Below are 18,035 nucleotides of genomic sequence, written 5' to 3' on the forward strand. Positions count from 1 at the left end.
CTTGCATGAAAAAATGAAGAGTGAAATGAGCAGAACCAAGAGAACATTGTATATAGTAACAGAAATACTGCTTTAGAACAACTTCAGCAAATAAGTAATTTTGACCATAATAATATCCAAATCAACTAGAAAGGACATTAGAAGGAAGACTATTTGCATTCAGAGAAAGAACTGATAAATAGATGTATAGGATGATTTTACACACACACACACACACACACACACACACACACACACACACACACACATATTTGTGTCTAATGGTAGCCTTCTTTAGAATCGGGGGAGGGAAGGAAAAAAATTTACACCATAACTATTATATATTTAAAAAGAGAAAAGAGGAGCAAATTGTATAGATAACAAATTTGTAGTTTCATGTGCAATCATCTTTTTTATTATACTATATTATGGAAATGCTTATTTTATTCCATAAATTAAAAATCAAATAAATAAAAGAAACATTGCAGAGGGGCAGCTAGGCAGCGCAGTGGATAAAGCTCTGGCCCTGGACTCAGGAGGACCTGAGTTCAAATCTGGCCCCATACACTTGACACATACTAGCTGTGTGACCCTGGGCAAGTCACTTAACCCTCATTGCCCCGCAAAAGGCAAACAAAACGAAACATTGCCTAATTATTAGCTAGGGAAAATCATGACAAGGAGAAGAAAAAGTAAACACAAGTTTTATTAATTTTGGCTCTGAGAATAGAAAAAAGGCTCCAATGGCACTATTATTTTTAACAGTTCTCTTACCTTATTTACAATAGATATTGCTTTGTGGAAGGTTATAATAATGAAATAAAGGTCTCTTCAGCCTATGCAGATCATAGAGCATGCTCAGAGAAGGTTGATCAGGTGGAAGTTAAGCAAGCTAAATACCTGGTCGAGTTGTTAGTCCTCGATCAGCAGCAGGGCGGGCATCAACAGGCTCAACTTGGCACAGGAAGCAAGACACATGAGAAAACAAACAAAAGAAAAACACAAAGAAAAGATGGTAAGTCAGTTGTACTACAGAGTAAAAGAGGGAAAGCACGAATCATAAACAAATTGAAAAGAGCAGCAGCTGAAAAGACTTATACTAAGTTAATCCTAAAAATAAAGGAAAGCAAAGGCCTCCACTTCTTTCTCTCTCTTTTTTTGGTTGAGCAATGAGGGTTAAGTGACTTGCCCAGGGTCACAGGCTAGTACATGTCAAGTGTCTGAGGCTGGATTTGAACTCAGGTCCTCCTCAATATAGGGCTGGTGCTTCATCCACTGCGCCACTTAGCTGCCCCCAAGACCACCACTTCTTGAAGCTTCAATTTTACTGCTTGAGTCCATCTTAAATCAGTAGGTCTCTAATCAGTGCGGTAACCAGAGAATTGGAACCAGAGATGAGATTTTCTTCTCTGTTTATTTGAATCATTTCTTAGATTTTAATTAAAAACTAGATGTAAAATACCCAGGTCCATTTAAAACCTTAACGACAACCAATTTTACCATGTAAATCTGTACAATCACCTATTAAAGTTATAACTTTGGAGAAAATATAAATAAAAAGTCTTAATTGAAACAAACAATTTGTACTTAGCTACCTTATCTCCCTTGAACTTGTTCTTATGCTTTTTCTACCTCTATAACTTTGATCATCCTTTCCTTCTCTGTCTGGAAGGGCTATATATGCCTGGCCATTTCTGACTACTGAAATGCTAGGTTCCTTAACAAAATCCAGTTCAAATGCTGCCTCTTCCTTTAAGTCTTCTATTCCCTCCTGAGCAAAAGTATGGTAAATAGCAGAAGTGTCAAACAGACAGCCTTCAACACTCCTGAGTGCTGTTGGGAACCAGATTAAAATGTAATTCTGAAGCACTTAACAAAATAAATAAAAACACAATAAAACTAAAATAGAAATGGGGGGGGCATTAAACTGTACATAAGGATCCTTGCAGGCTTAGAAGTTATCCATGTTATATTGTATTATTTATTTTATTAAATGTTTCCCAATTGCTTTTTGTGGGCCAATTCTTTTTTTGTTTGTTTGTTTGTTTTTTTTTTGTGAGGCAATTGGGGTTAAGTGACTTGCCCAGGGTCACACAGCTAGTAAGTGTTAAGTTTCTGAGGTCAGATTTGAACTCAAGTCCTCCTGAATATAGGTCCGGTGCTCTATCCACTGTGCCATCTAGCTGCCCCGTGGGCCAATTCTTAAACAGATTTCATTCTTCAGGACAAGAATTTCCACTTGCATTTCCACTTGTCTATCGTACTTAAAAAGCACAATGTTGTTCACTTCTCTCCCTTTGCACACATTGAAGTATTCAGAAACTGCTTGGATTTACAAAGTAACTTAAATGTTACTTTTAAATTGCTACTGCCTTTGCTACAAATTTGAGTCTTTCAAGTTTTGGAAAGCTGTACGGAATGCTCCCTCTTCTGGTATTTTTAGTTGACCTATTCAATGGCACTTCCATGGAGCTGTTCCACCCCTGGGAATCCTTGGTGCTGAAATTACTGGTGGGATTATTACAGTCTTGATCAGACAGAATCCCACCATCCCTACTGAACAGACACAGATCTTTACCACCTACACAGATAACCAGCCTGGTGTGTGCTGATTCAGGTTTGTTGTTTGTACTACTTCTTCTTCTTCTTTTTTTAATCCTTCATTCTTGAAGAGCACCATGACATCAGGGTGATGTCATGACTTGCAGTGAATTGGATTTAAGTGAGGGAGGGCTATACAGGTGGCAAGATATCTATCTTCCTTCCTTCCTTTCATCCATCCCTCCAGAGGTAGGGGTGTGTGTGTGTGTGTGTGTGTGTGTGTGTGTGTGTGTGTGTGTGTGTGTGTTTCTTTATTGATGGAGATCATTCCCTGTGTCTGTGTCAGGCCTGGGGAGTTGTCTGGAGTGTAAGAGTTCTAGTCTCTTTGGTCGTCTTTGTGTTTTTTTGTTTTGTTTCTTGGTGAGGCAATTGGGGTTAAGTGACTTGCCCAGGGTCACACAGCTAGTAAGTGTCAAGTGTCTGAGGCCAGATTTGAACTCAGGTCCTCCTGAATCTAGGGCCGGTGCTTTATCCACTGTGCCACCTAGCTGCCCCCTCATTTGATTTTTAAAATGCTTTTAAAAAAGCATGCTCATCTATGTTAAAATTGTTTTTACATGTAATTTGGGAAAAAAAATTCTAAATAAAAAAAAGTATATTATCTTAAAAAAAAATCCATCTTGCTTCAACTTTCCAGGAATTCTTTTTGGATTTGTGTCCAAACTACATTTTTCTTTGAGGCTTTCCTCATAGATATTTTTGAGTCATTCTCTTCTAGATTTGTGCCTTAACTTTCCTTGTTACCCTAATAGCTCTTTATAGTGAGTCTTTTTTGTTTTCCTCATTCATCTAGCCTGCTTCTCGACTTTGGACTTTATAATATTTATGTCTACATCCTTCTGTTACTTTCACAGTTCAGGATAAGGGCCTGCAAGCTTTCAGTACTCCCAAAGTGATGTAATCCTGGGCAAACATTGGCTCCATGCCCTCCTGGTCTGAGCTTTGCAATTTCCTGATTCAGGTTTGGGTATGTTGGCTTGTCCTTGGTTAGGAATTTAGCAGACTGCTGCTCCACTCTGTGACTATTAGCCTGCTGGGAGCTTCTGCGGGTTCTGAGTGACAGAACTGCTGGCTCCCCTTTGGTCTGAGACGCCTGCCCTGGTTGTTCCATTGCAGGCTTCCACACTGCTGGAGGGTAGAACCAAATCCCTGCTCTGCTCCTGGGATCAGAGCCACAATGCTACTGTTTGCTTCTGAACTTGTTTCTTGCTCAGTACCTTGCTAGTGCCTTTTAGTCACCTATGTGCAGATCCTCCTGCTTCCCCAGTCTGATTCAGAACTGGGTAGTAGGGGAGAGATCTGTCAGATGGCACCCCTCCTCTACCCTGTGCTAGTTCAGGGATGCCCTGGGAGCTCTTCCTGCCCAGTGCCCAGTATCAGTTCTTTTTCAGCCCCTGGGAAATGTAATGTTCTGAATGTGGCACACTCCTGTCCAGATCCTGTCCCTAGTGTCCTCAAGCTTCTTTGCATGTCAGCCCAAGCCATTCTAGGCTAGAAAAATGTCTCACTGTGATCTTTTTCTTGGATTTCCTAATCAGAATTGTGTCTGGTGCATTTTCTAGATCTTTGTGGAGGATGTTTGGTGGAGGAGCTAGGCTATTCTTCCTGCTACTGTGCCACAAAATAAGCCCTCTCTTGTAACAAATAAGTTCATCTGAGCAAAACAAACATTTGTTATATTTGAAAATCCATGACTCATTTTTCATTTACCATATATACCTCTCTGTCAGGAGGCAGTGATAAATCATTTATCTCCTAAAGTTATGGCTAGGTATTAAATTGATCAGAGTTGATAAAAATCTTTTAAAGGTATTTTCTCTTACAATATTGTAGTTATTGTATAAATTGTTCTCATGGTTCTGATCACCCAAGTACATCAGTTCTTAAGTCTATTCCCAGGTTTCTATGACTCTATCCCTTTCATCATCTAATCTCAAAACCCACCTTTGGTCTCTCTACTGCTAGTGACTTCCTTCTGAAATTACCTTCCATTTGCACCATCTACACACACACACATGTTTATATCCATATCCATATACCCATATCTAACTTCTGTATGCACAATTATTTGCATCTTATTTTCTTCATTAGAATGTGAGCTCCTTGATTTCAAGTACCATGTTTTTGCCTTTCTTTTTATTCCTAGTGCTTTGCACAGTGCCTCGCATGTGGTAAGGGCTTAATATTTATTGATTATTTAATATTTACTAACTATTCAATATATTTCATTCTGTCCATATACCATAATTTGTCTAGCCATTCCCTAATTGATGGGCACACGGTTTTGCGTGCATTTCTTTGTTATAACAAAAATTGCTGCTATAAATATTTTTGTACATATGGTTGTTTTACCTCTTTATTAAAAAAAAAAAAATCCAGGAGGCAGCTAGGTGGCACAGTGGATAGAGCACTGGCCCTGAAGTCAAGAGTACCTGAGTTCAAATCTGGCCTCAGACACTTAACACTTACTAGCTGTGTGACCCTGGGCAGCAATTGCCTCACTAAAAAAAAAAAAAAATTCAAAAGTTTTATTGCAACTTGCCTCATTTTGTGGGGGTGGAGAGTTTTATTGCAAAAAGCAATGTTTCATTTAAGATTTTTTTTTTATACAGGAATTGCCAGTATGACAATATTTAAAAATCTTTATTCTTGCAAGATTCATGTGGCAAATATTGGAATCTAACTCTAGTCCATTAGTATATTGTCAACAGAAACTAAAAAGGTATTAATAGCTACTTTATTTTAAAGTATCTAGGTGGCATAGTTGATATTGTGCTGAACTGGGAGTCAGGGAGATACGAGTTCCAATTTTCCTTTAGATCCTTATTAGCTCTGGGACTTTGGGTGAGTAACTTCTCAACCTCAGTTTCTGTATCTGTAAAATGAGGATAATAGAATCTACCTTCTAAGAGCATTGTGGAGATAAAAAGAAATCAACTTCATTGCCATTCCTCTCTGAGGGGATCAAAGTTATTACCTAAAAGTGCTTTCAGTGCACTGTATATGTGTATATGTACATGTGTATACACAAACACACCACTGCTATGTCACAATTGTTGTTGTTTACCCTTCCTTCTGGAAGAGGATGATAACATCAGAGAGGTGATATCAAGATTTTCAGTGAATGGGATTTTAGTGAAGCAGAGCTGTGCAAAGTCACCAGGCTCACTCTCTCCTCCAGAGCCATCTGGGTCTAGTGGTAAGAGAGACATCAGAACAACTGGAGATGGATGCAGTGGGAGATTTGGGCCTTTTAAGCTAAGGCCTTTCACAGGTCAGTTTGCCTGAGGCAACACCTACTCAGTGATTAAGGCTAGGTAAGAAAGAGGCAATGAAAGGCCCCTTTTACTTAGTCAAAAAGAAAATGTCAGGATAATAGGTTTGTCAAAGGCAAGGATTTCAAATGGCATTTCAATGTCATTTTATAAAGGTCTTCTTTCACCTAAAACTATCATATTGCCTTGCAATTTCTTTCCAAGTATGGAATGATTCTTTTTTTTTTTTTTTTTGGTTTAAGTGAGGCAATTGGGGTTAAGTGACTTGCCCAGGGTCACACAGCTAGCAAGTGTCAAGTATCTGAGGCCTGATTTGAACTCAGGTCCTCCTGAATCCAGGGCCGGTGCTCTATCTACCGTGCCACCTAGCTGCCCCTGGAATGATTCTTTTTTTGTTGTTGTTCAAGTGAGGCAATTGGGGTTAAGTGACTTGCCCAGGGTCACACAGCTAGCTGCCCCTGGAATGTTTCTTAATATAATCCAAAGTAGCTAGGTGGCACAGTGAATAAAGTGCTGGGCCTGGAGTCAGGAAGACCGGAGTTCAAATCCTGCCTCAAATACATACTGGTTTGTTCTAAATATTTCATTAAAAAGAAATTTAAGAGTACTAAGCATGAATGACAAATAAAGGACAAGAGCAAATAACAAAATAACAAATAATTCCCCTCATGCCAACACAGTTTTGGGAACATCTTCCTTGGATTTTGGGAATAGAACTAGATTAATCTACATGTTGCAGATGAGGTGAAGAAGATAGGAGGGTTTATAAGTTCCAGCCTATCCTATCCCAATTCTTGGTGGGAAGGTCTCAGAGGTGTTTTAAAGGACTAAATTTAGAAGAGGATGAAGATTAGAAATCTTAGGCTTCGCCTTCTCACTTCAGAAAGGCGGTGTCCCAGGTCTCAGTAATCTGATCTGTGTAGTGGTTGATGCCAAATATTTGTAGTTCACAGCTGAACTCCTGACCGAAAGCAGTGTCAACGATCAGGAGAAGCAAAAGAAACAGAGCTGTAGAAACTTCAGCACTGTCACTGATTCTTCATGATTGGCCAGAGTTATTTGTAGAAAGGTAGTTAAGAGGTCTTTGTAGTTCATATTAAGTCTTCTTGTATAAGGCAGTGATGATGAGCAAAACAGCATAAAGGCTGGATCATAAAAGCTGCAAAATAGATGATGACTCCATCACAGTCAATAATTCTTCACCACAACTGGGGTAATTTATAATAAAGTGGGTAAGAGGTCATTACCCTCTTGCATAAAACCTGACCCAATGCCGCTGTTGATTCCAAAACTTGCCCTGTACCACCACTCCCTCAGTATTCACCAGTCTAGCCCTGAGAATCCAATAGGTAAAGTTTACCACATTTCTGCTCCTACAGAGGCTGCCACCTTCTTTTATAGGGGTTGGATAATGACCCTTCTTCATCTTTATCCAGGACCTGAGACCTGCTCTCAAGGCACACAGGCTATTTCTCTTCTTCCAGGGGATCTTGAGACTTATGTAGTAACAATTTCAACTCCCCTATGAAATTAGAAAGCAAAGCACTTTCTAACAATATGATCTCTCGGTCCCTTAAGTATTCTGGGAAAGAACTGTCCAAACCAATGAAGAGAAAAGGCGACCTGTTAATTGAGGGGGCTCTGAGTGGTTTCCCCAAGATGTACAGAGGGAGCAAAGACTCGAAGGCCTCAGTATCTCAAAGAATAAAGAAGTGCTGAAAAGGGGCAGGTGGAATTATGTCAAAAAAAAAAAAAAAGCCCATACTTACTGGATCCAAGAAGCCACTAGACAAGAGAGTCTTCTCCCTTCTAAAGTGGCACTGTTTTATCAGAGAGTTTCTGAAAGGCTGGAACCTGACATTTACAGTCAGGAGCACTCTCCCTTAGACCTGTCCTCACCTGCTTTCCTGGTTGAACATAATTAACTTGTATACCAAACTCTGGCAGTTTGTGTTCAATTTTCCTTTCCCTGGTTCAAGTAAGAGCAAAGTTTCTGAGACGGACATTCCCCTAGCCCTTCCTCCATGATTGTATGTCCTAGCACAGCCCAATTATAAGAAGCAATTAAGTTCCTCCCCCTGTCCCTTTTCCCTACAGTATTCCTGTAAGTATGCATGAACATTGAGTCCCTTCTAATTGCTCTAATATTAGCCCTTCTCGGTTTCTTTCTTGATGTCTGAGTTTGTGTTTCAAAGTTTCTGTTCAGTCTTCAGGAATGCTTGGAAGTTCTTTGATCTGGTGGATCATTCTCTTCATACTATGCAATCACATTCGATCTTGCAGAGTGTTATTCTTGTTTTTGTCTTTTGGGATATTGTGTTCCAAGATTTTCTCTTCTTAAAAGTAGTTACAAATTACTCTTGTATAATTCTGACTGAGGTTCCTTGGTACTTTAACTAATACTTTCTGGCTGTTTTAAGTATTTTTTGCCCTCTTAATTGGAAACTCTGCATTTTGGTTATATTACTGGATGTTTTCAAGTTGGATTTCATTCAGGAGATGACCAGTGGATTCATTTTTACTTTGCCCTCTGGTAATAGGTTTGGGTAATTTTTTTTTTTTAGTGAGGCAGTTAGGGTCAAGTGACTTGCCCAGGGTCACACAGCTAGTAAGTGTTAAGTGTCTGAGGCCGGATTTGAACTCAGGTCCTCCTGACTCCAGGGCCAGTGCTCTATCCACTGCGCCACCTAGCTGCCCTCTAGTTTCATTTAAAAAACCATTTCTTTCTTCATTTCTTTCAGTTATTGTAGATCAAGTTATTAGTTTCTCTGAGGTTCTATTTGTACTTTTGGTGTATTCTATTTTTCTGAGCTTACCTCTTGGGCTTCTCATAACTCATAGCATTTCTTCACTTACTCATATGTACAGAGCTGTTCCTGCCTCTCTCTGAACTGAACTACTGAGGGCTGGCTCTGTCCCTTGCTACTGTTGCTCTTAGAAGTCAAGGCCAAATCTTATGTGCACATTTATAGGAGGTTAAAAGCTGGTTTCACATTTCCTTATAAGGTTCCTCCTCAAAGCAACTACAAGTTTCAGGCCCTATTTACTTGAAGTTGGGATAGCTTTCAACCCCTCCCTCTCTTGCCTTAGTGTGGCCTCAATGAATAAGCCCATAGTTTTAGGACTCATTTATTGGAGACTGGGCTGCCTCAGGCCTCTTCATAACATCTTTACTCAGAGATGCTACAATCTTTAAGCCATTTGCTTGTGTAGGCTTATGCTGGATATAGGAGCTCAATGGTATAAGTTTATGTAGCCCTGAAATGGACGAAGGCTCTTATTAAGGCTTTGTGAGAGAGCTGGTCTCCTTTAGAGGCTTTCATGTCACCTTCTAACCAAGAGTCCCTGTAGATGCTTTTAATTAACTTATCTCTGTACATGTTGCAGCTTCCCAGAATAAGTTCTTGTTAGCTTCTTGAGGGCATAGATGTATTAAGGCAACATTTAAATTACTTTTCATTTTTGTAGTTTATAGTACTGTTAAAGGATAAAAAGAAGTTTTGAAGCATTTCAAAATATTTTTCCATTACTAGTGAAACTTTGAGAAGGACTATGAAGTAGAAAGAGGGCAGCTAGGTGGCACAGTGGACAGAGTGCTGGACCTGGAGTCAGGAAGACTCATCTTCCTGAGTTCAAATCTGGCCTCGGAACTTAGTAGTTGTGTGAGCCTGAGCAAGTCATTTACCCCTGCCTGCTTCAGTTTCTCATCTGTAAATGACCTGGAGAAGAAAATGGTACACCACTCTGGTATCATTGCCAAAAAAATGCCAAATGGGGTCACAAAGAGTCTGACATGACTGAAATGACTCAACAACAACATGAAGCAGACAACTGGCATCAAAGTCAGAAAGACCTGGTTTCAAGTCTCACCTTGATATGGGCTGTGTGACCTTGGGCACGTCATTTCACTTCCCAGTGCCTGAGACAACCCTCTAAGTCTACAGGCAGACCAATCTAATCTACACTGATAGAGGAAGTCTCTTATTGGGAACCCCCTGTACTGAAACCAGAGGTCCAGTTAAAAAAATACAGCCTTGTTTTTTCTACAGTAAATTACTTTTTTTCCTTGACCTTTTCTTATTTTTACTATATAAAAATACCAATTTTGGGCTTTTCTTGTTTGCATTATCAATAAGACTAGAAGATAAGTGTAAAAATATGAAGTTGGCCCACTTACTAAAATCACAAAATGGAAACTACTTTAAAACAGAATCATTTATTTATATGAATTATTTTAATATTTATTTATATATGTATATGAGTTCCCTATTAGAATGTAAGCTCCTTGTGATCAGGCATTATACTAGACTGAAGGAAGGCAACACAGAAGCCAGTATGGATTAGGTAGCCTAAATGAGGCCACTCCTGCACTACCCCAAGTGATACATGTGGGACGCAGAGATCTAACAGACTATTGCTTAAAAGTGTATATGCCTGCTTGTTTGATCTCCTATTTCCATGACTGCACATCACCACTTCTTCTAAGGAATTCCTTAGACTCTTTCCCAATACTTTCGTTGTAATGGTATATTATATCAGCAAAACATTCCTTACATCAACATTTTATTACTGCTGCTTTAATTTCAGAAAACACAAAAACATTCCTCCTGATAAGAAGTTAATTTTTTCTATCTGTATGAAAAAATAAACAATAAAGCATGGATGTACTCTCTGTGTATATTCTGTACATCGGAATACAGCTCTTTGCTGTTGGAAATCTTACCTTCATTTTCTGTATTAGCTGGAACAGAATCAACACCAAAAGGATGCCATGGCTGTAGATCATCTAGGCTGAATTCTCCATCAACTGGAAGAAGCTCTACTGTGGTTTTAGTTTCAGTCAGGGATGGCATGAGGGCATCATTTCCATAACTGATCCTGGGTTCGCTGATCATGTTGGCCAAGACATCATCTGAGTAGTTTTGCTCTTTCTGAAGCAGCTCATCTGTACAATTAGAACAATGTGTAAAGATTAGGAATTAGCAATGTGGAGTCATTTCCTAATTTGGCATACAATCTGGCTGATCCTCTCAATAAATTTATTTTCTAGAACAATAAGTTGGAGACTGTGGGTGTATATTTATTGGTAATAGCAGGAGTGGGTGCATGGAGAAAAGAAATATGCATTAATTCTTTCAAGCAAGTAGGGGGAAGGGAACAAGTATTTATCAAGATCCCAGTGCCAAGGCACTGTGCTTAATGCTTTACAAATATTATTTCCTTTGTTCAATACAACAACCCTGTGAGGTTGGTACTATTATTATGCACATATTTTTTACAGTTGAGGAAACTGAGGTAAAGCTTAAGGGAGTTGCCTAGGGTCTCAGAGGTAGTGTCTGAGATTGCATTTGAATTTAGAGCTTCTGGATTTAGGTCAAGAATTCTTATCTACTGTGCCACCTAACTGCCTAGCGATAATTTACAAAACAATACTCCCTAAAGCCTGAAAGAATTGGTGGCTCCTTCGAGAAAGTAGAGCCATTTATTAAATGAACATTAAATACCTGCTATGTGAGGGGAAAAAAAGTGTACCGGACACTTATGACTCAGAGGCTTGACTTCAATAGAGACTCTGCTTCATGCTGAATTGGGGATTAAGTTACTTGACCTCATCAAATCTTGGTTTCTTTAACTTTAAAATGGAGATAATACTTACACTAGTAATTTTATAAGTTGTTATGAAAATTTTTAAAAAAATATAATGCAGGTAAAGCCTTTTGTAACTGTAAAGTGTGATATAAAACATGAACTACAATTTAACTGTGCAACTTCAGAGGTACTCCAACATTAGGACCGATAGGTGAAGAACTTTCTAACTATTAGTTATCCCATAATTTGTTATAAGGAGGTTAATTAATGATATTCCTGTCCATCACACCAGTCTCTTTTAAAGAATGTTTAATTGTTGCATATGGGGGAAAGTTATACATCCTTAGCACTTCCCAGGGACATCTTCCCTCCACTCCCCACCCCCCCCCCTTTTTTTGGGGGGGGGGGTGTTTTGAGGGCAATGAGGGTTAAGTGACTTGCCCAGGGTCACACAGCTAGTTAAGTGTCAAGTGTCTGAGGCTGGATTTGAACTCAGGTCCTCCTGAATCCAAGGCCAGTGGTTTATCCACTTCGCCACCTAGCTGCCCCTCCCCACCCCTTTTTGATCCCTTCCTTATAAACAAGTAAAAGAGAATAAACTATTGACCCTATTTGATAATGTATTCCTTATTCTGCTTTATAGTCTGTAGTCTCTCACAAAAGGGAAGGCATACTGGTTGGTCTCTTTAAAGATTAATGATGATATTTTGAAGAATCTAGGCTTCTCAATTTTCCCCTTGATCCTATTCTCCTGGCTCATGAGGTACTCCTTCAGAGTTCCCTTAACAATGAACTAAGCTACATAGAATAGTCTTTCATAGTTAAGGAAGATGTTCAACTATTTAAGGATAGCTATCACGTCTACCTATTATTTTATTCTCCTCTATTGGTCAAAGATCTTTACTGCCTTCGATCATTCTACATATGACAGTTTCAGATTCCACACTATCCTACTTACTCATCTCTTATTCAATATAATTTCACAGAATCACAGAACTCTGACATTAGAAGAGGTCTCTCAATCTCGTTTATTGTGTCACTGGTCACACGACATGCCTGTAATACATTCCTTTGTTACTTCTATGTTACAGAATCCCTCACTTCATTCAAGATACAGCTCATGTGCCACTTTTTACATGAAATTTTCCTGATTCCCTCCAACTGCTAGTGCCGACCCTCCATTTATAAATACCTTGTAATTACAAATATGTAGCATCCCTTTACACACCCCACCCCACTTAAAGGATGCCCAGTGAGTTTATCAGTCAAGTAAAGATAAGCTTGGGATGGACCTGATTCCAGTCATGCATAATGGAAGGTCTCTTTCTGTAGCAACTGCCCCACCCCGCCCCCACCTTGGAGCAGGTACAGATATCTTTCAATAGCTTCCTGTTGGCCATGACAACTTAGGGGTTTTTACTGTGTGGCAGTGAAAACTCTTAACTGACTGTGGAGCTGGAACTCTGTGAATACACTAGTGGGTAAGCCCTGACCCTCAACCTTCTATGGGCCTTGCTCACAACATTGATGTTATCTGTGATTCTTCTGTCATTCTATCTGCATATCTAACTTGTTTCTAGCTCTTGTTTTCACCTTCATGTTTGTCATACAAGTCCCTTTTCTTCTTTGTTGCCAAGTCTTTCTGCCTTCACAACATTTCTCACATGTCCCTTTCTCTCCATTTTTACTGGCACAAACCCTCATTACCTCGCATCTAGACTACTGAAACAGACTTATATTTGGTCTCCCTCTCTCAAGTTCCTCCCCATTCAAGCCCATTCTCCACTCGGGTGCCAAAGTGATCTTTCTAAAGTACACATATGACCACATCAGACTCTCTTCCTTGATAAACCCTAGGGGCCCCTTACTGGATCCCTCACCAAGATCAAATACACGATCCCCTGACATTTAAGGGCCTTCATAATCTGGCCTCCTCTTACTTTCTTATCTACTTTACTCCTTTCCTCACATTACAGGATCCCCACACCAGCCCCTTGATGCTCATCACATGCCACATTCCATCTCCCAACTCAGTTCATTGGGACTAGCTATCTGCCATACTTGGAATGCTCTTCTTCCTCACCTCTAACTTCTAGCTTCCTTGGCTTTCTTCAAGATTCTGTTTACATCTCACTTTCTATAGGAAGCTCTTACTGGTCCTTCCTGGTGGGTTCTTTACATGAAATCCATGAACTCCAGTGCTTAGCACAGTGCCTGGCCATACTGTTGTTGAGTCATTTTTTAGTTGTGTCTGACTCTTTGTGACCCCATTTGGTGTTTTCTTGGTAGAGATACTGGAATCCTTTGCTATTTCCTTTTCTGGCTCATTTTAGAGATGAGAAATTGAGGCAAACTTGGTTAAGTGACTTGCCCAGGGTCACACAGCTACTATGTGTCTCAGACCAGATTTGAACTCATGAAGATAAATCTACCTGTCTCTAGGTCCAGCATTTTATCCACGGTGACACAGTGATGCACTTAAAAAATTCTAATAGCTGTATTTCAATGCAATTGATTTATTTATGGTTATATTTTAATATATTCGTTTAAAACGTTATTCTGAGGAGGGATCAATAAGCTTTATCAGACCACCAAAGAGGTTCATGACATCAAAACAGTTAAGAATCTTTGCTATAATACCGTGTACACACACACACACACACACACACACACACATACACACACACCACATACATAGTTATTTGCATGTTGTCTCCCTTATTAGAGTGAGAGCTCCTTGACAGAGGGGACCGTGTTGATGTCTTTCTTTATAACCCCAGCACTTAGCACAGTTTCTGAGAGTCAGGCAATACATATGTTAAGCACCTATTATTTGCCAGGCACGCTCCTAAACTCTGAGGATACAATGAAAGGCAAAAGATGGTCTCTGCTCTCAAGGAACTCACAGTCTAATGGGGAAGACAACATTCCCTATCCCCATCCCAACCCCACCCCCTATTGAGAAAGCAAGAGGGAAGAAAAGCTATTACACACTGTATAGTCAGTCAGGCAAAAAAAATTCCCCACATTAGCTGTGTGTGTGTACACACATACACGCATATCATTCCACCTCTCCCTCTGCCTGTGTATGTAAATATAAACATATAGGTGTACATGTGTATATGCAAGTGTATATGTGTAGTACACTTGATTTTAATTATTCATGGATCCCATATTTGAAAATTCATCTACTTGCTAAAATTTACTTGCAACCTCAGTCAATACTTGCAGTGCTTTCATAGTCACTCACGGACATGCACAGACTGGTAAAATATTGGAGTCAAATGATGCCCATGTTCCCTGCTGAGATCGAACAAATGATGCTCTGCCTTTTTGTTTCCGTTCTCATACTGTAAACAAATGTCCTTGCTGTGGTCTATTTAGCGTCATGTATTTAACATATTTTGGCTTTCTCTGGGGGTGATTTTGCTGCTTAAAAGGCCTCCTAGGTGTAGTCCTGTCTGGGTGTTTCCAGTGCAAGATGGCTGTGATGTGCCTTATGGATCAGGCTTTCTAGCATGAGTTATGGTGCAGCTGGCCGTAGACAATATGGTACATCCAGAAAAAGGAAGAGGAAATTTGCCCATTTTTACATGGGGCTGCTCCACAAAGTGCTCAGGTAAATGTTGCGAGCAGCAGTTCACAGGAGCCTAACCCCATATTTCCCTGAGAGGCAGAGGCAATTATGAAAGAAAAAATAGATAACTGACTTTTGCACAAACTTAACATACCTAGGATAAGAGGGGAAGTACCTTAATGGGAAAAAAATATTTGTTATCAAATTTTTCTCCTAAGAGTTTGGTATCCAAGGTATATAAACTACACACGTACCTAAGACTAAAAGTTATTCTCTCATAGCTAAGTGGTCAAATGATATGAATAAGCAGTTCCTCGAAGAAGAACCACAAATTACTCACAACCACATGAAAGGATGCTCTTAATCACTAAGTAATAAGAGAAATGCAGATCAAAGCAACCTTGAGGTTTCACCTCACAGCCTGCAAACCAAAAATGGCAATAGTCAATGTTGGAGGAGGTGTGGGAGGTTGCATTACTGCATTGTTGGTGGAGCTCTGAAATAGTACAAGCAATTTTGGTATACAATTTGGAATTATGCAAATAATCAAAAAAATTTGGAACTATACAAATAAGGGGACTAAAATGCTCCTACTCTGAACCACTCAAGACTTCATGAGAAGGCTTATACCACAAGAAAGCTTGGAATGAGAAGAAAGTCCCTATGTACACTAAAATATTGATCGCAACACTTTTTGTGATAGCAAAGAACAGAAAACAAAGTAGATGTCCATAAATTGGGAAATGGGAATGTGGTACATGAATAAAATGGAATATGAGTGTGGTGTTAAGACATGATATATGTGATGAATACAGGGACAATGGAAATATCTACACGAACTGTTGCAAAGCTAGCAGAGCCAAGAAAAAAATATACACAAATGACTACAATGAAGTAAATATGGCAGGGAAGGGATGCCAGGGAAAACTGATAATGTTTAAAAAAAAAGAACACTAATAAAAACTTATTAAAATAAAAATTAAAAAAATTAATAGGAGAATCCTACTATAATAATTATTACATAGATTTGTTGTTGTTTGTCCTTCATTCTCAAAGAGGACCATGACAGATATTATGACTTGTAGTGAATTGGATTTAAGTGAGGAAGGACTGTGCAAAGTCACCAACTGCACTCTTTCCTCCAGAGCCATCTGAGTCCAGTGGCAATATATATTATTAGGACAACAGGAGATGGCCTTGGATGTTTTAAGGCAATGGGGGTTAAGTGACTTGCCCAGGGTCATACAACTAGTAAGTGTCAAGTATCTGAGGTCAGATTTAAACTCAGGTCCTCCCAACTTCAGGGCCAGTGCTCTATCCACTGCACCATCTAGATTTGTATTTGTCACTAATGCACTATATCCTCTCCTACTAGAATTGTAATTAGATAACACTGATTTCCCTCCAGAAATTTATTCACTTCTCTTTTAAATTCTAGGCACAGATCTAGGAGGAGGGGAACATTTATAAAGCAAAGAGGCAAAAAGCTTCAAAACAACAGTCAGCTTACCAACTTCATCCTGGATCTCCTCGGCTACTGCTGGCACATTGTAGAGCAAGGAGAGGGACTGGTTCATCCTCTCGTAAATCACACGCAAGTGTGTCATGACCTGTACCAACAATGGAAGCTCAAGATAAACTGAAGTATTGTTTTCTCTTATTAGTTATTACAAATAAAAAAATAATTTAAAAGATATAACATTTGAAACTTTTTTTCTCTAAAAGGCTATTTTTCTTTTTCATGTATATATATATATATATTTTGTTCCTATTGCTTTGCTTCAGGACATTATAGTTTCTGGCATAGCACAAACTTGTTAAAACACGGTTAATCAAAAAGGACCTTTCTCTATCACAATTCTACAATTTTGGGACTAGAAGAAGTGAAGCCAAAAATCTCCTTTCCATATTTTAAAATAGAGAGGACCATATTTTGTTTTTATAAGTTGCCTGAAACAAAAGATTCTATCATTCTAGAAAAGGTTAAATTTAAAAGTTAGAATACACTTTAAATCTCAAAGAATCTACTATATTTAAAATATACATTTAATAGGACATAACAGTTTTTAAAAAGGTATGAGGATTAATAGATTAAAGTATTACACGTGAAAGATAATCTATGGTTATATAAAACTATTTAATTTGTACAATTTTGGAGTACAATTTGTAGTAAATTAGAAATATTTTTTGTCTATTCCAATTATATAAAAGGTGACAAGAATAAGCAGTGGCAAGTTTATGATGATTCTTCATTACTTTTTTTTTTAGTGAGGCAATTGGGGTTAAGTGACTTGCCCAGGGTCACACAGCTAGTAAGTGTTAAGTGTCTGAGGCCGGATTTGAACTCAGGTACTCCTGACTCTAGGGCCGGTGCTCTATCCACTGTGCCACCTAGCTGTCCCTCTTCATTACTTCTTTAAGCTAGAATATGTAAAAAATCCTGCAAGGTGGGATTTCAGGAACTGCCATGAGTTATAGAACTCTTGGTCAAATTATTCAAGAGAACAACTGTCTGCCAATGAACATTTCTCAAGTCCTGAAACTTGTTATGTCATTAACTTCGTGCAAACAACTCTTTTGCTGATATATATATATATATATATTTTTTTTTTGGGGGGGGGGGGAAGGAAGTGAGGCAACTGGGGTTAAGTGACTTGCCCAGAATCACACAGCTAGTAAGTGTTAAATGTCTGAGGTCGCATTTGAACTCAGGTCCTCCTGAATCCAGGGCCGGTGTTCTATCCACTGCGCCACCTAACTGTCCCTGCTGCTATATATTTTAAAGGAATATTTTCTCAACATATACAAATCAGTTAAGACAAATACTTAACATTTTAAATATCTGCTCTATATTGAAAAGATTAAAAGATTTACCTGAGATCTGATCTGGGCAGCTTTTTTTGGATCCACCATACGAACATGTTCAAAATGCTTTAAGGTGTGTTGTCTGTCCTTCTGTTCAGCACGTACATATTTCTTCAGCATGTTGAATACATGACGTGGCTACAGAATGA

At 39.0% G+C, this 18,035-nt stretch overlaps 1 protein-coding gene across 2 annotated transcripts in view; it reads right to left on the reverse strand.

The window, feature by feature from the left end:
• Positions 1–18,035, reverse strand: part of LOC122746025 (amyloid beta precursor protein) — a 169,491-nt gene that overhangs the window by 13,774 nt on the left and 137,682 nt on the right. For both annotated transcript variants that reach the window (XM_043991498.1, XM_043991499.1), the window contains 4 exons: positions 17,896–18,024; positions 16,532–16,631; positions 10,579–10,800; positions 880–933 (listed from right to left, as the gene is read on the reverse strand). In XM_043991498.1, the coding sequence (XP_043847433.1) occupies positions 880–933; positions 10,579–10,800; positions 16,532–16,631; positions 17,896–18,024 (505 nt within the window). The remainder of the gene's footprint in view (positions 1–879; positions 934–10,578; positions 10,801–16,531; positions 16,632–17,895; positions 18,025–18,035) is intronic.

This window comes from Dromiciops gliroides, chromosome 3 (genome assembly GCF_019393635.1).
Source record: "Dromiciops gliroides isolate mDroGli1 chromosome 3, mDroGli1.pri, whole genome shotgun sequence".
Taxonomy (NCBI): Eukaryota; Metazoa; Chordata; class Mammalia; order Microbiotheria; family Microbiotheriidae; genus Dromiciops; species Dromiciops gliroides.